Genomic DNA, 23,542 nt, shown 5'->3' on the forward strand with positions numbered 1-23,542 from the left:
ATGGAGAGAAGATATGTCAAGGTGCTTAGAAAGGGTCCTCTGGGACACTAGGACTTCCCAGATACATGGACAATGAAACAAGTGCAGCAGCAAAATTAGTGGCCTAATGACCTCAGCTCTTGGAGGCTCTGTGTCACAGCTTCTGGAGCAACTATTCAAAACTAATCATGTACACCACTGATATACAAGCACAATGAGCCAAAAGTACATGACCTTCTCAGAGAGTTTCTTTGAAATGCAAACAAGAATCTGACAGATCAGGGAGACTAAGCCTCTTTAGTTTAATGAAGAGCAAATTATCTTCCATTTCTTCCCACAAAATTGTGGCAACAAAGGGTATTGCTTGTTCTCAGTGTTACACAGGAGTTCAGAGGTGTTTAACAGTATGAGAAATTTCACAGCTTGAGTATCTGAAACTGCCCATAAATTGTTTCACTCTCTCTAGTCTCTACCAAGTATGAATTATTCCATTAACATTCACGTGATGCTGTTTGCACCACACTGGCCTCCTCAGTGCAGACCCACAGACCTAATCAAACACATAATCAATCAATCTGCCTGTCAGATACAAGCAGCAAACAAGACTTCTTTGTGTCCTACACAATTGCCTTTTGAGAAAAAAAAGTGAGCTATTGGTTTGTAAGAGCATGTAATACACAAGTAATGTGTGAGGGGCCAGAGCTGAGAGGAAACCTTGTGACTGAATTCCTGACAAGGGACATTTCTGATGGCTTACTCACACTGCCCTGACTGCTGTTCTGCAATGACACACTATCAAAGAATATTTTAAAAAGATGACTGCAATCACTGGAATCAAAAGCTTCTTACAAGTTAACAAAAGACAAAAGTGGGCAATCCTTTGGCTTTAGCATTGCTGAACTTTCATGAAGGATGAATTCTTGCTGCAGAACTCTCCGCAGAGCAGAGGGGAAAACAACAGAATAGCTCAACAGTTTTTAAAAGTCTCTCTCAGATTCTCAAGGGGCAACAAAAAGAGAGAAACATGACACCCATCCTTGTCTTGCCTCCTTTTTGGAGAGGGGATGTCAACTACTGTCTTGAGATGGTGCAATGAGACAAGAGTTGGAAGTCATTTAAGTGGGCAAATGTGGCACATCCTTCTAACAGTCTAGCCACAACATCTTTCTGTTTTTATGCTGCAAAGAACCCTCCAGAAGAGCAAACCTCATTTGGATACATACACAGTAAAAACCACATAGGTATGCAAACACACTTTGTTAAAGCTTTGACACATACACTATGTGATCAAGTAATTTTAATGTGCATGTAAATTGCATTCCACAGCTTGGACCCTATTCAGACCAGGCAAGAAACTTCAAGCCCTGACAGTCCCAACTGATATAATGAACAAATTAATTCTGCTAAAATCACTTTTAAAAAGCCATTACCTGTATTTCAGATGAGTAGAAAACACTAGTAAGAATCAATTAAAAACTTGTTACATGCCATGTTTACTTGGCATCTGCCAAGTAAAATTCAATTGATAAACTCTTTTTACAACCATGCTGGAATGTAACCATATAGAGTACAAATAATCCTTTACACACATCCTAAGTCAGAAAGGGTCTGACCTTCATTATATAAAAAAATCTGGTCAATGATTTCTTCAAAATCTATGTACTTTTAGAGATGATACACTTAAGATAAGACGGCGACTTACTTTGATGCCTTAGATCAGAGCATACACTCCCTGGTGTGGCATTTGAAAATTGCTACAATTCCTTTTATGTAGAATATTTGTGGAAAAATCATGAAGGTATTTATGCAGTAGAAATCTGAACAGGGGCTTAGGTAGGGTTCCTGTAAGTTTGCTTTACAGCATCTACTGATAGATTGAAATGATTTTTATAAGCAACTTGAAAAACCTCCACTATCATCACCCCAGCAGCAGCAACTCAAGACCTCTGGAAATCATTATGGCTGGTGCAGAAACAGAATAAGCAATGGCCCATTATAACCACTGATGGAATCTTAAACATCTTTATTTAAATAGTCAAAATAAATATTTGATAAGGCATAGCTAACCAAAGTACCACAACATTTATTTTTTTTAAGCACGTATGTCAAAGGAACACGAGTGCCACCTCCTGGTTTAGGCATGGAAACACTCTGGGTTGTGCTTACTGCATTCACAACTTCCAACTAGATGTAGGGATTTTTTCCTCTCCTTTTCTTAAAGTAACTAGAATGTTCATCTTCAACATTCACAGAATGCAGTAAGGACAAAAATAATTAAATGCAAGAATCCAATAAAATTGGCTTGTCTTTAGTGCCTGGAGCAAAATAGCCACATACACTCTTCACAGGTACTTTTGCCCAAATTTAACTTCACAGATGTCAAATCCTATTAAAACACAGGAATGACGACAATTTAAGGTAAATATTCAAGTGCAGTAGCTTGTAATTCAAGAGCCAGTCTTGGAATCAATGTGGACTATGTTCTCATGACTCTTTTCTACCCTAAAAAATGCCTTAATTAATTAAGTGAAATGTATCCATCTCCTATCCAGGATGTGACAGAACCTAATAAAGAAGGGCTGAGAAATTTACTACAAATGGCACAAAGAACTGCAGCCCGTTTTGTATCTACTGCAACAGTCAAATCACAGAGTTGTTGAGAATATAGGGGTAAAATGCAAACCACTTCAAGTTCCAGCCCTGCACGTCAGCAGCTGGGCAGGGCTAAAAAAAAGTTGACTCCATTTCACACAACTCCCTCAAAAATGTATCACTGTTATGTTAGTCATTCAGTAATAACTACCAAAGTTCTTTCAAAGCAACTTCAGAAGCAATTTAAGAAAGAATCTGCCCCAATTCAAGTGTTGCCCCCACTGCGGATAGACAACTGCACCTTCCCTTTGTTTACAGGAGTAAAGATAATTTGCCAATTTGCCAACACTGGGTAAATGTTGGCTCTGGGTCTCTTGTTTCCTGCCCATAATCAGTATGGGCTAGAAGTACCCGAGCCCACATGCTGGGAGAAACTGCACTGTGTTAACTCTGTATGGCATTGTGTCCTATGGACTCCTAAACCCTGCCTCCCAGCATTTCAGCTCTCTGTGCCATTTCACACTTGCACATACCCACATAAAGCCTGCTTTTCTCCACAGGCTAAGAAGCCATTGCTAGACTAAGTGTTTTAATTTCCTGACTCCACACTCTTCTTCTGTATATTGACTTGCTGTAAATCAGGATCATAATCCTCAAGTCTTCTGGAATACATAAAGCAACCTATAAATTTTTTTAAAAGTATAACCCTTTGGAACAAAATGCATTCATGTGTTTAATGTCCCAGCAAACTCTCACTCTTGTTAAGAAGACAGACAATTATTGCACTTGTATCCCACAGCAACATACACTTCCAGAAGGAGAACCACAAGTCTTTCTGCAGCCACCATGCCCATACTTTCTCATCCCAAAGCAGCACAGTCCACGATGCATTCATCAGCACTTGACCAATTCCTTGTTTGGCAAAGGTTCTGCCACGACTTCATCCCGCATGAACTGCTCCTAAAGACAGCAAGCAGGGATTTAGGCGATTTACATTGGTTTTGGACCTCTTATACCTCACAAACACCACGACATACACCCAGGCTGGAAAACAGAGTGATTATAGCATGAATTTGTCTCCCAAAACACGAAAGCCGTAACGTGCTTAGGAGGTGAGAAAAGCTGCCAGGGCTGCTGGAGTCAGCCACAGGAGATCTTCACATCAGTGATTTCATCTCCTCTGTATCCTACCCCAAGCCCACCCAGGCAGACGCGTCTTTTTAAGCCCAAACACGGCAGCAGGAGATCAGAAAATCGAGAGACCAGGAAGCAGATGTAACTCCAAACCAGGCATTTCTAAACGCTGCCCGGCGCTTCCCGCACGGGGCGGCGAACCGGGCCTCGGAGGGACCCGGCTGGAACCGCGTCCTCCCTTCGCACCCACCTGGTCGTAAATGACGCGCAGGATCAGGGAGCAGCTGGGACAGGTGGCCACGTCCTCCCCGTTCTCCAGGTCCTCCTGCAAAAGCGCCGGGAGAGCGGTCAGGCCCCGCCGCCTGCCCGGCCCCGGGCCGCACCACCCCGTTCTGCCCCCAGCCCCGCCCGGCCGCCCCTCACCCGCGTGATGAGGAATCGGTCCCCGCAGGGGCACGGATAGCTGTAGGTCCCGGTCTCCTCGTCGTACTCGAAGTCCTCGATCTCCACCTCGTCGTGGAACACGGCCATGCCGCCGGGGAGCGGCGGAGCCGGGCCGGGGCGGACGGGAAGAGGCGGCGCCTGACGGGGCACGAGGGCGGCGCTGCCCGTGACGGGATGCGGCGGCGGGTAGGGGTGGTGGGGAGCGGGCCGGGGATCCCGGATCCCGGGGAGGGCCGGCTGGGGAGGAGGAGGGAGTGGGGGGACAGGAGGGTGAGGGGCAGCGGGCTGAGGGGCAGCGCGTTCGCGTCCTCCCGGCTCGCCCTTCCCTCATGGCGGGAGCCCCGCACGCCGCTCGGAAGCGGTGGCCGGGCCGCCCTCTGCGGCCGATGGCGCTGCCGCTTCCAGCCCTGGCGTCTTGCCCGGCGATCCCAGGGGCTGTGGGGGAACGGCCGGGCACTGCTGCGTCCTTGTCCTTGTCCCTGCCCTGCTCCTTGTCCCTGCCCTGCCTCTTAGCCGTGTGCTTCCCGTGCCCCTTGGCCGCCTCAGTGCCGCCCCGCCCCAGCTGGGCACAGGCTGCCGCCGCCTCTTCCCCACCTCCCCCGCCTCCCGGCGCTCACTGTGTTCCCCTCAGTCCCTGGAAAAGGGGGAAAACCTTGGTTTCTTTCATTGCTTTTGCAGGAAGGTCTGTTTGTCTAAAGGAGTGTTTTACTGGGAGATAGCTTTTGAAAAAAGGCTTCCTGTGCTGCTTGCTTCAGTACCCTTGCTGCCCGCCTCTGCGCTCTCTTTCATTAACCTACCTCGTAATTTGCATTTAAGTGTGATGTGGGTGAACTAGAAGTAGTTCTCCCTTCAGATCGTGACGTGGGATTGTGGGACAGAAGGGAAGCAAGATATATATCAACAGATACTAACCCAGGGCCAGTGGATCAGAGGGGATGGAGAATGAATGGCTCTTTGGTTTTAAGTGAGGAGAGGAAGAAGTCATGAAAAGTAGTGCTGGTTTCATTCCGTGGAGCAAAGGAGGTTTATAAAAATATGTAAAGGGTGGGTGCCAAGAGGATGGAGTCAGGCTCTTCTTGGGGGTGCCAGCCACTAGGACAAGAGGCAGTGGACAGAAACTGAAGCTCCACCTGAATGTGAGGAAGAACTTCTTTAGTGTGTGAGTGACCAGGCTCTGGAACAGACTGCCCAGAGGTACTGGAGGCTCTCTCACTGGAGATATTCCAGAACCACCTGGATGCAGTCTTGTGCCCGGTGCTCTCAAATGGCTCTGCTTGAGCAGGGAGATGAGACTGTATGACCCACTGTGGTCTCTTCAAACCGCTGTGAAAAAAGAGGGTGTTTGGAGTGGCTGCACTTGTACTGGCTTGGGTAAGGTGAGAATAAAGGGAGAACATCCCACCTGACACGAGCCTGGGAAGCTGAAGCACAGTGCTTTCATGGAGGGCAGGGAATTGCCAAAGAGCTGGATGAGTGAAAAAATCACAGAGGTGACAGATGGGGGAAAAGCTGTTCACAATTTGTAATGGCATGAGTCACGCTTGTATGTGGTAGGGGAGAACCAGGACTCATTAAAAGACAATTAGGAATTTACTGGTTGCAGAGTAAAAATTGCAAATCATTTTTATTGTGTTTTTCATGATTGGAAAGTGATGATAGTAAAAATGGAGCAAGTTTCTTGAACTATGGTTCAAGAGTTATTTCTAATTTAGGATAGAGACTCAGCCTTCAAGCAGTTGTACCAATAGGGTCTTTCAGCTGTGACTATAAAATTAGGCTGACATTTCTTTTGTTTCTAATATTATGTATTGATATTGAACTGTAGATTGGTTGGAGATGTCGATGTCTGTACCCATGATGTGCTATGTGAAAGATTCCAGATCATAAAGTGATCTCATGAATTTGAGAAACTGATTTTTGAGCACTCTGGGTTAACAGATAATATGCCAAAGTAGAGGAATGGGACTTCATTAGATGTGTATTTTGTTCTCCTAAAATATTTTGAGATTGTTAACAATTTTGTTATCAATAGTGTCTACACATTTGATGTAGAAAGTGTTTTTGCTTAAACAAAGTATGTTGATGTTTTGCTTAAACACTTAAGTACACTTTAAGTACTCTGTGATGTTGTGGAAAAAAATGTTAAAGTAATTTTGCTCCCTGGGGGTAGAAGACTTTTCAGTAATTCCATTTTTAAAAGTTGCGAGCTGCTGTGGAATTAAATGCTGTAAAACTATTAAAAATTATGGACAGTTAAAAGCTGCAGGAAGTATTTCTTATGCTTGAAAATGGGCATTTTGAGTAGTGACTGTAGATGTATTCAATTTCTGAGCAGCCTAATTTGTGGAAGCTCTGCCTTCATTCATACAAGACTACAAACAGGACAGATTACTAAGTGACCAGCCAATGCAGCTGTTAGTGAAATCCTAGAGAGTATTGGCCTGATTAGTTATCAGCAAGCTGGATCAGTGCCATTTCAAGGGATTAGAAATGAAAAACATTTTGAAAATAAATTACGTGCCTTAAAAGAATGCACAGAAAGATATTTAAATGAAAGTAAAATATTAATGATTTAAAGAAGCAGTGGACTGCATCATGGGAGTAAATATTATTTGGTAGGTAGTGACATATGATAGAGAGTTTTGCTAATCCATTTTAGGAAAAATAAAGGCATATATACAAGGAATGAGAAATATCTCTTGGCTCTCTATGAACCTGTTGCTACACTTGAAGGGTAGTTCTGACTAACCTTGAATGTTGTGCATGTCAGTTTAGCTTTCTCTGTCATAGCTGTTTGAATGTGTGGTTTTGAAGCTTCACTCTGTGTTTCTACTGCAGTGCATGTGAGTGTCCTCCACTTTCTTCACTCTGTAGAGATGTATTATGTAGGGTACATGGAAGTGTGAGGGATTAATGTCCTTTTAAAGAAGCCTGTGAACAAACAGGCTTAATTAAAGTTTATAAAATTCTCCCCCCAGGACCTTTTCTTTACCACTAGAAAGGGAAAGTCAGTGTTTGATTTTTCCTACATGAATATTGTTTGAACATTTAAAAGCACAGATATGTTGGCTGGAAGGCACTTCTGAGCATCATCCAGTCAGAATTTGTGCTTGGAGCAGGGCACTTGTTCACACTGGAGTAAGCCAGTCCCAGGTATTGACTTCTGTCATGACATTTCTGCTTTCCAGCCCTGCAGTTTCTCAGTTCCCCTTTAAAGGGGAGCTCTACTGTTCTAATCTAGCATCATTCACAAGTTTGCTGATCATAGAATGGCCCAGAGAGGACCTCAAATATCATCCAGTTCCAGTGACCATGCCATGAACAGGACACCTTCTGTCTCTTCATCCAAGTTAGTGACAAATGTATTGACCTCTGTCAGCCCCAGGGTACTCTTACTGTTCTAGCCAACAAGTGAGGCAAACTTGAAGCCATCAAGTCTTCAATTCTGTCTGCCAGACAAGTTTTCAGCCCCTCCAACCACCCATCTGGTCTTGGCTTACTGATGTGTGTGTGCTGCAGGGGCTGGTGCCAGGAGCCACAGGACACTCAGGGTGTGCTCCATCCTGTCCCCTTAGCTGTGTGACCAGACCGTTCATCACCACAGCTGTTCAGGTTTATCAACGATAACCTAGCCCTGGTAAATCTGAGTCACATCTTCCTGATTGCTTTCTTAGCTTTCACCCAGCTAAGGGGACAAGCTCTGAGCATTTTTCCAGTTACTGGGATGGTGCTGACTGGATGTAAGCATTGCTTTTGCCTCTCTTAAAAAAGGAGCACGTGTAAGTCTTTTCCCAGTCAGTTGGAGCCTGTGTGATAAGTGTTTTTCACGGGTAATAGACACTTGCCTGACAAGCATGTCAGCTGTGTCTCTTAGCAACCTTGAGTGTAACCCATCTGGCTCTGTGCATCTGAGTGCATCCAGCGTCTCTCAGCAGGTGCTGGCCCTGCTCCTCGTTATCCCTCTCCTTCCCAACCACCACTGCTACAAACAGGGGTCTGGGTGCAGCCTTTGCCTGTAAAGACTGAGGCAAAGGGAATGTTGAGTACTTCAGCCTTTTCCATATTATCTCTGACAAGGTCCTCCCCTTGTGAGAGACTGAGACATTGATGCTCAAGCAATTGCCCATTTGGAAAAGCTACAGGGGCTGTGCTGAGGCCAGGTTTGCACCCCTGGACTGAAGGAGGAGAGGTTTGGGTGTGTGGTGGGAATGCTCTGATCTGCCTGAGAGCAGCCCAGGTGCAGGCAGGGTGAGCACCACCACCAGAGGGTGACCACAACAAACTGACCTTGGTTTAGCAACCAGCTGGGTTTGAGCCAGGTGAGGGAAAAGGCCAGTGGGAAGCAGGTGCTGCTGAGGTGGGATAATGCTGATTATCCTGCCAGAGTCCTCCCCCACACAGCTGGGCCAGCTGTAACTCTCCCTCCCAGGGAAGGGATCAGGCCACACTCGTGTTCCCAGCTGGGTCTGAGGGTGTTCATCCCTTCCTGGGGCAGACCTGGCTCAGGTTCACTGCCATGAGAGGCAGCTGGCATGGCTTAGAGGGTATCATGACCCATCAAAGACCCCAGAGTGCCCCCAGACCCATTTCTGGGGCCTTCCACCAGACCACTGCACATGATCCCAGTGTTGGAACAGACAGGGTAAAACTCACCCAGGGAGGTGCCTGGGTGTTCCCACCTGAACCTGAACAGACTGAATCCATTGAAATCTATGTTTTGTGGTCTTCCCTCACCCTTATGGATCAAATGTCCAGCCATCACTTTGACTAAGTGAAATTGCAACAGTCAGTTCTTGTCACTGGATCCATGGTTGGTCATATCTTTCCACTATCTTCTCTTATCCTTTCTTTCTCTTCCTTTCTTTTCCTTAGGTATTTTCTTAAGTAATTCTTTTATACTTTTATATTGTTTCATTTCTATAGATAATAATTAAAAGGGCTCTGTACCTCATTTTCACTACAACCAAATTGTTCTAAAACAAGCTTGCATTATACATATATGTGTGTGTGTATATATATATAAAAAAACACCAGTCATTCAGTGTCATTTCACTGTCCTCTGCCCCAAGGAATCCATTAACCAGAACCTCACTTTACCCTCTGGGAGTGGGCATAACATCCCTTCATGCGATGGCTGCACATTTTCACTTGTTTATGAACTTTCATACTTTTAAAATTCCCTCTCATTATACTTCGTTGCTAGTTTTAGCTCCAGCTGGGCTTTGGCTTTTCTGATTTAAGGGACATAAAAGCTGGAAATAAGCCATTTCAAACACTGAATGCTTCATTTAACAAATATTTACGATTTTTTTTCAGGAACCAGTGATTCTGAAGACTGCCTGATCGTCATGGCTCATGCTACTATTTATGTGGGTTGCACCGTTCCTCAATTACTGAGAGGTGCTCAGAGCAGGATTTTTCCCTCTCATTCTCCACTGGGGGTGTTGAGGCACTCTGCTTTTTGTTACTGCACAGGCAACGGGTAGGTTATCCACTTCCTTGGGGTTTTTTTAAGAGAATGCTATGGTAACACTCTCAAAATCAAACTGACAAATTACTACAGACCTATAAATGCTTAATCTAACTCCCAATTATATATTTGTATTTAATTCTTATTTAGATTTGTGTCATCTGTAGTCTGGATTACACTGGTAAATTATTATGTTAATAGAAATTCATATCAGTAAGGGACAGTAGCACAGCTGTCAAAATGACAATTATCTTTGTTTGCTTTTTCGTGCAGCACAATCAAATCAAAAAGGAAAATGGATCATCTAGAGAGGACAGCAAATAATTTTCGACAGGAGGTTAGTGTTCTGTTCTTTAGGATGCAAGTAATTTTAATTTTTATGCTGCAAGGATAATTATATTGGAAAATAGTATTCCATTTTTAGGCTCCATTTTGCCTTCTGCTGGAGTCTGGTTTTCTTCTTTTTCTCCTCATTTTTTTATATTTGTTACTGGTATAAAATTAGCATATTTAGTGCTCAGTGGGTGAAATGTAATGAGTTTTTAAGTTTTTCAGTGATATGATGCTGTTTACTTTATGTTGGACAAGAAACTTAATAGATTTCTGGCCAACTATGGATTATAATAAGTAATGAAAGCACGTGGATATCCCTCATTTCTAAAATGACTTCTCAGATTTTTATGGATTTATAGACTTCTGGTTCAGGCTTGAGATTTTAAAATGTCAAAAATGTCCTGTATAACATAGGAGTAAGGCAAAAGGTGTAGACATTTTGAAGGGAGAGATGATAAAAGATCTTCAGTTTTATCTAGTTTAATTCATAAATACAAGGCAGATAAAGCATTGTTCTCCATCAAATCCAGAAGGGCTTATTCTGGATCTTTTTGAGCAGCAAGCATTCTTTTTCATAATGTTCAGGAGGGAACATACTCTTGTACTTCACACAGATATTTCCTTTCTGTAATAAGCTGAAGTGGATGCACACAGATGGAAACACACCACACATCTGTCAGTGTGTGTACATGAAATCCTTCTCTGCTGTTTTTCCGTAACTGTAGTGGAGAATAAATCGCATTTTTCCCAAGAGGAAGCTGGGTGCAGGGGATATGTAGGTAACCCCTGAGAGAGAAGATTCAGCCCTGTCTGACCTGGGCTGTGGGTGGATGAGACAAATGCAGCCTGGTTCTGCCTGTCACCAGAGCTGTCACCAGCTGTGGGAGGCACAGAGCTGTGCCTCAGCTATTCCCACTAATGCCAGCTCTTCCCTGAGTGCAGATCAGTGCTGCGTGTGGACATCAGCTGCTCTGGTGGGTCCTGTTTACCCAAAAAATGGATGTAGAGACAGGCACAGACCAATGCATTTTCTCTTTTGCTTCTGATATGAAAAAAAATGATGGCACTTCTGAGTGGTGCAGCCATGGGGTTTCTTTATATTTATTGTTTGGCTTGCTTCCTTTCTCTGCTCAATATCAGTACTTGAAAAATACATGGAAAATGGATCCTTGTGAGGTGTTGGTGCAGGGAACTGTAAGGCACAAGAAAGAGAAGGAAGCTGTATGAGATAGGTGAAAGAGCAAGGCTCAGTTCCTGCTACTGCACATTCTCTGCATATCAGAGGATTATGCTGTTTCTTTTTTTAATGCTTGATTTATTCTTTGTTGCTTTGTTTCTGACCACTTTAAAATCAGTTTATTTTAAATCCTCTGCTTGGTTTTAAATTCCGTATAATCAGCAGTTGGCTTCCCTCAGCCAATATTGCCTTATTTGGCCATTTCAGTCCTGTAAAAGATGAAAGAATCATAAATCTGTGTTGCATTACTGTGAATGCTACAGAACATTGCCTGTTGAAGAGTGATAATGTGAAGGACCAGGGCAAGGAAAAGTGACTAATGCTTTCTTGAAATACAGCTGCAAAATCCAGAGTCCTGTGCCCTCCTCTCACTGCAGCCTTGCTCTGACCAGTTGGACACCCTTGTGATGGTCCAAAATACTGGCTGAATGTCTTTGATCACCCTGACTCAAATTTAATTTTTGAAATAACTTTATACCAATAAAGAATTAAATTTCAAGTACTCTTGCAGCTCTCAGCCAAATAATGAATTAAGGAGGGCACTGAAGAGTAAAGAAGGGAATGAAGTCCAAATTTAATGTCCTTTTCTTGCACTTCTCCATCAGAACAACCACTGAAGTCATGTATCTGACATTTCTCTTGTTAACTTTGACTGCATTCCTCATTTAATGCTGTCTGCTAAAGTGGAACAGGAATCCCTTCTACTTCATTTTAAATTAGCAAATGTCCTGCTGTTTAATGGGACAGGGAACATGTTCAGATGTTGCTTTAAGAATAAATTAATTTCCTGACATATGTTTTAAATTACAGCATAGTTGCTTAAAGTGAATTTTTTTTTGATCTGTTTGATCTTAGACAAATGATAAATGGTAGAGTTGTGGTGGTATTTTGAGTATTTCCTTGTGTGGTAAGTGACATCAGCATTTTTAACAGTAAAAATCTGTGTATTGCTCTATGTAGAAAATACTTAGGGCATTGCTTTCTTTGTAGAGGAAAAAAGGTTAATAATCATAGTCCAAAAAAACCTGAAAAGGAAGGGTAGGGAGGGGATGAAAATCCATGTTACACTGATGGGCATCAAAGAATTTAAGTGGGGTACTCATCCCCAATGGTTCTTTTTGCAAACTCGGCTTTTTATTTTTCATCTTTTTTAAAACTCCTTAAAAGTAGTATTAACTATGGCTCTGACATCCCCTCCTGTGTGGCTGCCAAACAAAATCTGCTCTGGTAACCAACCATGAGACCTTGTGTCTTGGTTTCCCTGTGCTCATATGGATGTAGGGGATAAGTGCAGTAACACAAGGCTTGCTGGTTTTCTTTCATTGATGCATTAACATTAATGCATAATCTTTCAGTAATGCACTTAATTACTTAAATTAATCTAGATCCAGAATTCTCCCTGGGACTTCATCTGCAACTGATTTTTTACAAGTCTTTTTTCTTTATATCAGAGATCTTTTTACTTTGTTGCTGGAGGATGCAGGAGTGTGTGTCTTGTGTAGATGTCTGAAGAATCTGCTCAGTGATAACTAGCAATCCCCTCTCCTTAGAGCTATGTTCTCTTCAGCTGAACTAAAGTAAGTTTGTTTAGAGTCTTAGAAAAGTCTGCTCTCCATTCAATGACTATTTAAGTGAATCATAGAATGGTTTGGGCTTGAAGGGACCTTAAAGATCATGCAGTTCCAACCTCCTGCCATGGGCAGGGACACCTTTCACTGAACCAGGTGGCTTAGGGCCCCATCCAGCCTAGCCTTGAACACTTCCAGGGAGAGAATCCATTTTGGTGTCATCACCTCAGTGAAAGATATTGGTGCTGTAGGTAATGAAATGCCATGGGTAACATGGGAAGTGATGGATGTCTCCCACATGGCTTCTTGAGTGCTTTTGCTGCAAATTATATCTACATATCACAATGGCTTCTTTTCCTTCTGCTAGGTCATTACACAAGCAAAAGTGTGTGGGATCACCAATGAATCAGAGACGGTCAAAAGGCTTCGTTTGGCAATTGCAAATAAGGATTTCACTTTCAAAGCAGGACAATGGTAAGATCTTCTGGTATATTTGAGGGGGAAATTACTAGGAAAAGTCCAGTATAATAAAGTGATGAAAGGTTTCTAATCCTTGGGCCTTGGAAAAAGTTGTTAGTTTATATAATACTACATTTTCTTATTGGATGCTCTGTCAAAGAGCTGATATTTGGCATAATTTTTAAACAGTTGTTATAAAAAATGCTAATATTACTATTAAAAGGGCAGAAGTAGATATTCTTTAAATGTTGTTATAGTGTTTTGGTGTTTTCCCGTGGTTTATTATAACACATTGTTTCTTCAGGAGTACTTTGAAGTTCACTGCACTTTATTCTGTAGGCTGTCTTTATTTACAAGTTACTTTTACAGTGGAGCTGAGACTGCTGATTTGTAAATGACTTAATTTTGGTTTATTTCTTCCCCTTGAAGTTTCCACTGTGAAAATTAAGCCTGTTAAGTCAGATTAATATATTAATATAAATAGACAAATTTGAAAATAAAAATCTTGAATGATCAAGCCTTTGAAACAATTAGCTGTTTGTTTAAACAATTTTACAGTTGTTTTTTTTCCCATGGAAGTAGTGGATTTTCATGTTTGTCTTCCTTCCTTGTTAAAAATACTCTCACTCAGTAACTTTTTTTTTTCCCCCTTAGAAATTAATTTAAAACTAGGAGTAGTTGCTTTTGGCAATGGACATTTAAATGTTCTTAAACTTTTTATTGGCTTTGGCCATCTGAAAGTGGTTTTGCTGAAATCAAAGTATAGCTGCTGGGGTACTAGCAGCATATGTTACTCATGGAGTGTTAATATGCTGGCTTTTAAATTTAGAACCAGAACACAAGATGCTGATTAGCAATAATTTGTTTGTGAAGTAATTTGCTACAGTTTTTGCACATGTGCAGTGACTCATATTAAATTCTTTCTAGCCAGTACTTGCAACGTACATTTACCCTCCAAAAATGTTTTTGAAATTACCATGCTGGAAACTGAGAGCTTTAATTATAATTACTCTTCTTCATTTTCTTTTTCCTTGAAAGTGTTCTAGTGCTATTGTAAGGTACACCCCAACTTCTCTGTACTTGTATCTATAAACTGAGGTTGCATTTTTTTGATGAGCAACACATTTTCCTGAGCAGAAAAGGCTAAGTTGGTAGAATTTGCTATAGTAAGATGTTACAGTCAAAGATTGTCACTAAAATGTTTACATTTTCTGAAAATGTTCTAGTTACTGAGTTTTTCAGAAGCAGAAGTGAATTTGTTTTGCAAGCACTTTGGCAGATACTGGTCTTTATCTGACCTCAAATAATAACGAAGAGACTTGTTGCTGTTACACCTTTTGATTTACTAAAACGTGCATTGAGGTATATGCATGTTGCAAATACTTTGAAGAAGTAGCTTTGTGATTTTAGTGTTTCTGATCTCTCACTCCAGCAATGGGTAATTATTACTCATTTCTTAAAGATATGGTTTAGGTGGGTTTTAAAAGAAGGGAAGTATAAAAGCACCCTGAGATCTCTAGTTTACATCTATTTGTGCCTCTCCTTGTGGTGGGTTTTCTTCACTTTTTTCCCTTCTGCTGCTCTTTTCTCTTAGGCTGACACATTTCTTCAGAAACCCTCTCACCCTCCCTAACATGGCTGAGATAAGCCATCAAAGCTAGTCCACTATAAGACAGTAAACTGTGCCTTGAAATCTCTCATAGTTATGTACTCAGGGAAAAAATGCATCTGCATTAGTATTTGGGAAAGGTAAAAACCATGTTTGATGTAGGTTTTGCAATAATGTTTGTGTGTTTCCCCACCAGTCATGGATAAGGTTTCCCTTACATGCCAAGGAGAACATTTGACTTGAATATAAATTATTACTTTACAGGATAAATTCTCATATTTTTCGTTCATTTAAGTAAGTTGATCTTAGTAGGAAGATTATTTTCCACCAGAGGGAGGTAAAGAGCTTCAGCAGCATCCTGAGATGTTCTTTGGCAGGATAAACACTGCAGTTTAAGAGTTGATCTTTCTCAGCTGCCAGGGCCTGACTGTCAGTAAAGCTGAGCCCCACAGGTAGTGGGGCTGCACAAGCTGAGGACACTAAAATAAGCTTGTCATTTTTTTTTTTTTTGTTGTAGACCATTCTTTTGCAGTCAGGTATCTTTATGCACCATCAAGATATTGTAAGCATCAAGTTAAAAATGATATCACACTGTATGCATTCTTTGAGAGAAAGAGATTTTTTTCTTCAAAGGGTGAATTTTTCGTGGAGTATGCAGATATGATTTTTTTTCTTCAAAAAGTGGTGAACTACTCAAAGTGCTTCTCTCTTTCCTCAAGCATTTGTGGTGTCTGTGAAGAATACAGCCTTGCTGTTTAAAGAAAATACCTGTGCAGTAGCAGTCAGTCTGTATTTCTCGTTGCATCCCCACGTAACTAACACTGAGCCAGCCTAGCCCAGGCTAGAATTGAATAAGGGTTCTCTGGTACCTGGCATTGTTTATCAGTGTGGCTGTTCCCTAAGGGGACCAGCACAACTGGTTATAGGCATTTGGTTTTTTGTGAAATACAGTGCTTTTGTTATGTGCTGTAGAAAGCAGAAGCATTTAAAGACTTATGGAACACAGAGGAGTGCAGATGATAGATCACAAACCAACTTGTAATTTTTTTTCTGAATTCTTTGGAAGCCTCATCAAGGCTTATCAAAGCCCTACTTCTATGAGACTGAATTCTAGTTCGTATATAGTAATGGCTTGCCTTCCATACTCTCTAATGGCTGGTAGTGCAGAAGCTTAGCCACGTGTTACCTTCTTATCTCTACAAACTCATGCATGGTTTGCCTCTAAGCTGAAAGAAAAAAACTGGGAATTTATTCCAGTTCAATTTCCTATAACCTAAGAAAGCGATATCTGCCACCAGAGGGAGCTGCAGTTCTGCTGCCAGCTGTGGACTTCTGATATGGGAAATTTTTTACATACTGTCGGTTTTATTTCAGGTATTTCATCTGCTCAGGAAAAGAAAGTGTTTAATATAAAGTAATTTCCATAAAATTAGAATGCCAGTCTTATGTTTGAAAATTGAAGAGCCCATCAAAGGGATCAAAAAGAGTGGGAATTAAACTACTCTATCAGACCGTAATTATGTTTTTGTTCTAATATGCAAATAATTGATTTTAAACACTTAGAATTCTAGTCTGTTGTGAAATGTGGCATCTAATGCTAAAAGCAGAATGGTTTGAAAACCTTCTAGCTTAGCAAACATGATGACAAGGTTCTAGAAGAAAATAATTCCAAGGAAATGGTGTTGTTTAACTCCATTTTTGGAAAATTTACTTTACAAAAATGAAGATGTTGTAAAGGAAAGATAATTGAAACAAAGGCAGCCACATCATTTTGGCTATTGTTGTCCATGTTTGTGGTTGTGGCTTCTTTTTTAAAGTTCTGTGTCTGATTTACTTTTAGGGTTGATTTCTTTATTCCTGGAGTATCTGTAGTTGGGGGATTCTCAATATGTTCAAGCCCTGGCCTGTTAGAACGAGAAGGAATACTGGAGCTGGCAGTGAAGCACACTGCTCATCCTCCTGCTCACTGGATTCACACTGAGGTAAATGAAATTCCCTGGGAGATTGGGCTTGCTCTCTTTTTTTGAGGTAAAGGGGGTGGTGTGTGTTTTTAGACCACTTTGTGCTATTAACTGCAAAATTCACATTGGCTTCTTTAAGCATTTTTGATACAACATAAATCTTAAAACCTTTTGTTCAGTAAGGGACTGAAATTGGATGTTTATATGGAAATATGGTTATTGTGATCTTTTGTCACCACTTGTGCTTACAGTGGAGTTAAAAGTGATATTGTAGTTAGTGTATATAAGGGTTCTCACTCCTTTGGAATTAATGAATTTTTGAAAAACCTCTGCTCTAACTTACATCCCTGAGAACAGGCAGTGTTACACATTACAAAGTTACCTCTGATAACCTTCCATAATCCCAGATTATTTCTGTAAAGATAAACTGGGGATCATTGACAAATCACAGATAGAGATTATTAAAGGGGAGCCAAGGAAGATACTTGGATCAGTTCTTCTGAAATGATAAAACATTTCAGAATATCCATAGTATTCTTTTAAATGCACAATATTTTTGTAATAAATACATAACACAGGGCTTGGGGTTTTCGCTAGATGAAAAGTTAAGTCTGAGACTTGGCCTCGTGGTGTTTTGTTTATCATTTACCACATTCAGTTTGTCAGAGGAGTCACATGTTTCATCAGTAATCTGTCCTATCAACTTTTTTTCTTTTCAAAGTTGCTGGAAACTATTTAAGATTTTTTGATGTTGTAAATCAGTTTTTATTGTTGAGTTTTCTGGTGGGATTTATAGCATAAATCTTTAGTTAAGGGGTAACCTACATCAAACCTGATGCCATGGAGAAACCTGCAGGATATACATGGACTCTTCTAGCTAAACAAAAGTGCATGCTTTTCTTTAGGAAACAAGCAGAAAAAATAACAACCTAGAATTCAGAAATGTTGTATATATGGTGACAAAACTGGTGCTTAATTGTTTAAAAGTTGTCCTAAAGGAAGTTGGTATCTCAGGTTAAAAATGTTATGGGAATAGTTAGCACTGATTTACTCACTGTATTTGTGTTTTTAGAGGTATTTATTTCTTAATATTACTGTATATAAAATAGTAAATTTTAGCACCATGTATTTTATATAACTTGAGGAAGATGTAGCCTTTTCTTTAAAAAGTATCCATGTGATGTATTGATTGCTTCACTTTTCTGCCTGAGCTGTGTCTATAAACTAGGCTAAAGGACAATGCTTTCTCGTGGTATTACTCCAGAATTTTACTATTTTTTCTTGTATACTGACTTCCTGTTATCCTTGTCATGGTCAAAGCATGGAAATATCTGGCAGACTGCTTATTAAGGGATTCTCCCCAAATCCCATGTCCAGTCTTGAGGAACTGTGGCTGGTTAAGGGGGCAGATGTGAGATTATTTCTCCCTAAAATTGCTTATTTCCTCAAAGGGTACCATATTCTGTGTCCTCCTTAGGCCACATGGATCTGGAACACACATGGGTTTGTGCTTCTCTAGACCAGAGTAAAACATGGTGGGAAAGGCTGGCAGTGTCCATCACAAGGGAGAGAGAAATCAGTTTCAGTTAAGGAATGCTCATTGCCCTACAGTATGCTGGAGAGACAACAGTTCTGCAATAATTAGGAGAAGCAAGAAAGTTGCTGGGTGTTTTTAATGCTCATGCTTACTCTCTTAGGAACCCCTGTGTTCTGTGCAGTACCTGCATCCAAGGGCCTCCTTCTTGCTCCTGGTGGAATTGTTACACTTTACACCTTAGCTGTCTGTGCAACCTTCATTAATGGAACTCCCTTTGTTTCAGTTTACTGTTTCCTGCTGTGAAAAGAATTCTTTGGAGGAAGTGTTTTCATTCTCTAAGCTAATTTTTCAGCAGTTCCTATAGCTTCTTTTTCTCTTTTCCATTCCCACCTTCCTTGCTTTCCCTATCCTTTTCATTTTATTTTTTAAAGCCTGTACATGGCCTAAGTGCTCTTATTTGTTCTGTCAGCATGCAGTGATGTGGAAGAACTCACCTGACCTCTCTGTACTGCAGCTTCACCCTTCAGACAGGATGCACTGCTGCTTTACCAAGGAGATACTGACCCAAGTGGAATTTTTTGTTGTAGCTTTTGTTTTCCATGTATTAAAGAAAACATGCTTGGACACATTTTGTTAGAAAATAATTTCTCACATACAAGTGGAGAGTAAGAGAGATTTTCTCCCGATTTTTCTTCTTCTAAGTCTCTGAAGTTGCAACTGCAGAAGTGATTCTGCAAGAAGTATTCTTGTGGATACTTGCTTTACTTCTGAATGGTTTTTAATTTTAAGGAGGGGGGATGGAAAAACTTTCTGTATATGCAACTTATTCTGACCTTCAGTGACCTCACAGGAAGGCCTTTTTTAGCATGAAGTTGCTTTTGGGTAGAAATGTGATTTCACATGGTGAGCTTGAGTTTTCACAACCACACATTGTTGCTGGAAAATTATGTGAATTGTTCCTCTTTCAACTCTTATGGGGATAGGAAGGGGGAGTCACCATCCTGCCTTACCATAAGACTGAAACTTTTGAAAGTAGAACTGGATCCCTAGAGACACTGGGTTACTTCAGATACTTGGAAAGTGTGTGTATATTTTAAAGTCCTTCTGTTTTTTCTTCACTGGTCAATTAAAATAAAAATCACAGCCCAGCAAACCATGTGACTGGGATGCAAAAAGAGTAAGATTTCAACTTCTGCATTTAGTTCTGAAATTAAATATCTTCTTTTCCATCCTAGTGTACTCTTGACTCAGAAGTGGCTCTGCGAGTGGGAGGTGATTTCTTCTTTGATCCTCAGCCTGGTGACTCCCCAGTAAACCTAGTGCTGATAGCAGGGGGTGTTGGAATTAACCCATTGTTTTCTATACTGCTGCATATAGCAGATCTTCATGGATACCAAGAGGGTAAAGGAAATAGACACAAACTGGGAACAGCGAAGCTGCACTACAGTGCAAAAAATACCAGCGAACTCTTGTTTAAGGTAAACTAAAGGTTTTTTTTTAAAAAACAGGTCTCAGCTATTCAGCTCCCAGTGTGTACATCAATGTTACCAAATTCTAGAGTCCTTGTGTGTAAGACACTGTACAAACAGAGACAAAAGTCACTTCCTGCCTCAAATCCCGTGTGTGTTTTGTTAACTACTTATGCCAGTGTACGAAGGAAGGCTGTTGCTGGACACATCTGCTCCCATTGATTTTGATAAGTCAATTACCCCTGAATTTCACTATATCCCTGAAATTTACTGTGAACTTGTAAGAGCATCATAGTATACTAAAGGTTATATATATACGTATATACACACTAATAGTCTGCATAGTGCTGTAATTCTGTAACCACATAGTCTAAGTAGAGATTGTATTGACTGTAAAGACTAGAAAAGAATAATTCTAAGTAGAGATTGTATTGACTGTAAAGACTAGAAAAGAATAATTCTATCCAAAGGAATACTTTCTAAAATAACAGCAGATTTCTATTGATAATGTATTAGTTACTAATAAGTACTAGTGTATGAATGAAGGATTTATAGCTGCTTTTAAAACTGCTTGTTTTACTGCAGTACTTCATCAACATTTACTCAGCAGTTAACAATCAGATGTCACATTCAGCCATTAAGGTTTATTGACAATATCTTAGGGTCAAATTAGCACAGCTTCTGTAAAGAAGCATCAAAAATGATTTATGGGTTTTTTAAGTATTGAAAGCTTTTGACTGTAAGATGAAGAGCTGTCATGATTCCAGAAACTGTGTATAGGATCCATCACTAGTTTTATTTCTGTACTTCTATCATGTTTCTAGATATGGATATAATTTCTTTCTTTGAAAAGTCATTTGTTTGTTGCTATAAGCAGAATAATCTGCTCTTCCTTTTGCCATCTACTGATCCTCCAGTCTGTTCTAAGCATGCACAGGTTTTTCCAGTGCCAGTGCTGACATTCCTGGCATTCACTTAAGCAGTTTTTTGACACCAGAACTTTTGCACTAAAGCTTCTGGGACAAAAGAGAAAACAGTGTCATGTACAGTTCTTAAAATATATCGCTCCTTCATTCTTCACATGTCCCTCAGATCCAGAATGTGGCTGTCAAAATTCTTCACTTTTGTGCAGAGGACTGAGGAAACAGAATCCCTAGCAGCCTTTATGCTGTTGTGACAAACATCAGCACAGGATGTGTACAATCTCCAGGAGGAGCTGCTGGGTTATCACTGATGGTGTGGAGGAGCAGCTGTGTACGGGCTGCCAAGGGCACAGGGAGATGCCATGGTGGGCTCTGATCCTCACTGTGCTCTCATGTCACAGCTGAGGCACTGGCAGTATCCTTAGTGCAAATGATGGAAGCAACAGCACTGGGGTACACAGACAGCGAGTCAGTAGTGCAGGTGCTGGTGGAACACTGTGCAGCAGTGGCAATATGTGCTGCTCTTCATCCCATGTCTTTTTAGGGATTCAGGAACAGGTTTTTTACAAAGTAAACACCCAGAATCTTTCTGGGTTTTTTTGTTAAGCAACCCAGGGCAGACTCAGTGTAATAACTACTTAACAAGCACACACTTAATAAAATGAGCAAATTTACCTAGAAATTATTTTTACTTCAGAATATTTTAAAGAATTTCCAGTGTCTATTCTAGCAGTGAAAATCCTGTATAATGCAGAATCTAGACAGTAGCTAAATCTTAATTTCAGAACTAACTACAGCATCTGACTAACATATTCTTTTTTTCCTGATTTGAACTGAAGCCACTAGGGGTTTGGTGGTAACTTACCACAGCTGTGACTTAGGGAACTGAAAATGAGTTTATACTTTCTACTCTGGTAAAAATAACATTAGCATTACGTGGTAGTTGGTTTTACTTGGGAACATAAGACACTAAAGTGTCTAGTGACCTTATCAGATATACCAGACAAGACTCAAAAAGTTCTTAACTAATGGTAAATACATACTGAAGGGTTTTTTTTTTTTAATGGAAAACCCCTGTGGAAGTAGGAGGAGGAAATACTGAGAATTCATAAGGGGAAGAAATTGGGAAATGACCTAAGTGGATCTTGAGTCCAAATCTTACAGATTGTAATCTATGTCAGAAAAGGAGAGAAGCACTAACATAGCTGGCAGGGTATTTGCATTCCAAGTGTGGGAATTCTGTGTATGTGTGCGGGTCAGGCCTGTGGAATCACACCCATCAGGTTCTCACTGCTGAAATGCAAAGTCTTGGTTCTCAGTAATAATCACTGGCATTCTGGGACTGTGTGCATACATCTGCTTTGATTTAATGGCCTGTGGTGTAAGCAAGTGTGTTTAACATTACAGAAAAATATTCTTGGTTTGATGAAGGCATTTCCTGGAAAGATCTCGTGTTGTTTCCACGTCACCCAGCAGCGCTCACAGATCTGTAAAGAGCTGCAGCCACACATCACAGGTAAATAAATGGCATTGTACAGAGATCCTGTCTGAAGCCGCAGTTTGATTACATCCTACGGGATGAAGCTGTGCATAATAACTCAGCATTTTTACATTTAAAGCTTCAAAATGAGATGTGAGTTAAACAGTTTCTCTGTACTTTCTCTGTACTACTTTCTTCATTCCACTTTGCAGAAAACTCTTTGCAGTTTTTTTCCTCTGTTAATCCTAAACTTTACATAGGTATTTCCCACTGCAGACTTTATTCCAGAAACTATTAAGCAAATGCTGTTTACTTTCCTTCCTTAAGGTGGGATTGATGAAGCATGAGCTGACTGCTTATGAGATACTTCAGCATGTTTCCATGTCTGCTGCATTTGTGTTAGAGATACCTATTTTTAATGTGAATTTGGGATTTTATATGTCTGTAAGCCATGTTTCTCTTCAGTGACTAATACCCTCTGCATTCCAAGTACAAGCACTGATCTAAATCCCCAGAAAAAAAAAATGGTTTTGGAAGCCTTAAATCTCAATACCTATTATCCTGGAATAGGCCAGGCATTTTTAAGAAGTGAGTGCTTGAAATACTTCTAACCTTCAGACAGTTTTTGAAGTGACTTCAGAATTAATATTTCTGTTCTCATTTCCTACTTTTTTTCTTTGTCAGAGGGAAGAATATCTGAAAAGGATCTAGAGAAACACGTATCTAATGATACTTCGTGGTACATCTGTGGTCCCCCTCCAATGATAGAATCTATATCCAAGCTACTCACTAACATTGGTGTTCCTAGAAACCGTGTTTTCTTTGAGAAATGGTGGTAGTGACACCTGCTGAAGAGAAAATTATAGTATTTTTTCCAGTGCATTTTGATAAAATGTACAGAGATGGACTATGAATTATTTTGAAGATTTTAATGAAGATGTCCTCAATGATTATCTGTAATACACCTGTAATACAGTGCTGCTGCTTTGGGGAAAGAAAAGTGATTTTATATTAAAGACATTAACTGTTCTGGTGTTTTGATGGTTTGCCTTTTCTTATGGGTAGCAGCATGTTTTCACTTTATATACTTGTCCTGTTAGTCAGCTTTTAAAAGACTTTTTCAGTGCCTGATTCAACACTTGTAGAGAATTAGTTGTGCAGCAATACCAGGTATGTTTGTAAGGATAATTCAGGCCACAACCTCTGAATCTGAGTCGACAAACTTTCCCCCCAGTTCTATATAATGTATTTACTATTTTTATAGAAGTGCTGCTGTGTTGTGACTTCCTTCTCTTGCCACTTCTTCTCAAAAGAAAAAACCCACCTTTTATGTGGTTTATGTAAACA

General features: G+C 40.6%; 2 protein-coding genes across 5 annotated transcripts; one reads left to right on the forward strand and one right to left on the reverse strand.

Annotated features, from left to right (window-relative positions):
• Nucleotides 1-1,985: 1,985 nt before the first annotated feature.
• Nucleotides 1,986-4,259, reverse strand: DPH3 (diphthamide biosynthesis 3). Its single transcript, XM_064704586.1, has 3 exons — nt 4,129-4,259; nt 3,956-4,030; nt 1,986-3,531 (listed from the first exon to the last, which is right to left on the reverse strand). The coding sequence occupies exons 1-3, from the start codon at nt 4,234-4,236 to the stop codon at nt 3,466-3,468; spliced, it is 249 nt and encodes an 82-aa protein (XP_064560656.1). The 5' UTR covers nt 4,237-4,259; the 3' UTR covers nt 1,986-3,465.
• Nucleotides 4,204-23,404, forward strand: OXNAD1 (oxidoreductase NAD binding domain containing 1). Of its 4 annotated transcripts, none has more exons than XM_064704585.1 (9): nt 4,204-4,335; nt 9,466-9,631; nt 9,893-9,956; nt 13,125-13,231; nt 16,666-16,807; nt 19,559-19,595; nt 19,704-19,801; nt 22,123-22,231; nt 22,880-23,404. In XM_064704585.1, the coding sequence occupies exons 2-9, from the start codon at nt 9,498-9,500 to the stop codon at nt 23,032-23,034; spliced, it is 846 nt and encodes a 281-aa protein (XP_064560655.1). In that variant the 5' UTR covers nt 4,204-4,335; nt 9,466-9,497; the 3' UTR covers nt 23,035-23,404. The 4 variants fall into 4 exon arrangements, with proteins under 4 accessions (XP_064560655.1, XP_064560654.1, XP_064560652.1 ...); XM_064704584.1 differs by having other exon boundaries at nt 19,701-19,801; nt 22,880-23,403; XM_064704582.1 differs by having other exon boundaries at nt 19,559-19,801; nt 22,880-23,402.
• Nucleotides 23,405-23,542: the final 138 nt, after the last annotated feature.

Source organism: Zonotrichia leucophrys, chromosome 2 (genome assembly GCF_028769735.1).
Source record: "Zonotrichia leucophrys gambelii isolate GWCS_2022_RI chromosome 2, RI_Zleu_2.0, whole genome shotgun sequence".
In the NCBI taxonomy this organism is placed as follows: domain Eukaryota; kingdom Metazoa; phylum Chordata; class Aves; order Passeriformes; family Passerellidae; genus Zonotrichia; species Zonotrichia leucophrys.

Coding starts and splice junctions, on each gene's coding strand:
- OXNAD1 (XM_064704582.1), top strand. CDS start 9,498: ATGGCTCATGCTACTATTTATGTGGGTTGCACCGTTCCTCAATTACTG. Junction 9,957..13,124: donor CAAATAATTTTCGACAGGAG/GTTAGTGTTCTG, acceptor TCCTTCTGCTAG/GTCATTACACAAGCAAAAGT. Junction 13,232..16,665: donor ACTTTCAAAGCAGGACAATG/GTAAGATCTTCT, acceptor ATTTACTTTTAG/GGTTGATTTCTTTATTCCTG.
- DPH3 (XM_064704586.1), bottom strand. CDS start 4,236: ATGGCCGTGTTCCACGACGAGGTGGAGATCGAGGACTTCGAGTACGAC. Junction 4,031..4,128: donor ACCGATTCCTCATCACGCGG/GTGAGGGGCGGC, acceptor GCGCTTTTGCAG/GAGGACCTGGAGAACGGGGA. Junction 3,532..3,955: donor TGCGCGTCATTTACGACCAG/GTGGGTGCGAAG, acceptor TGCTGTCTTTAG/GAGCAGTTCATGCGGGATGA.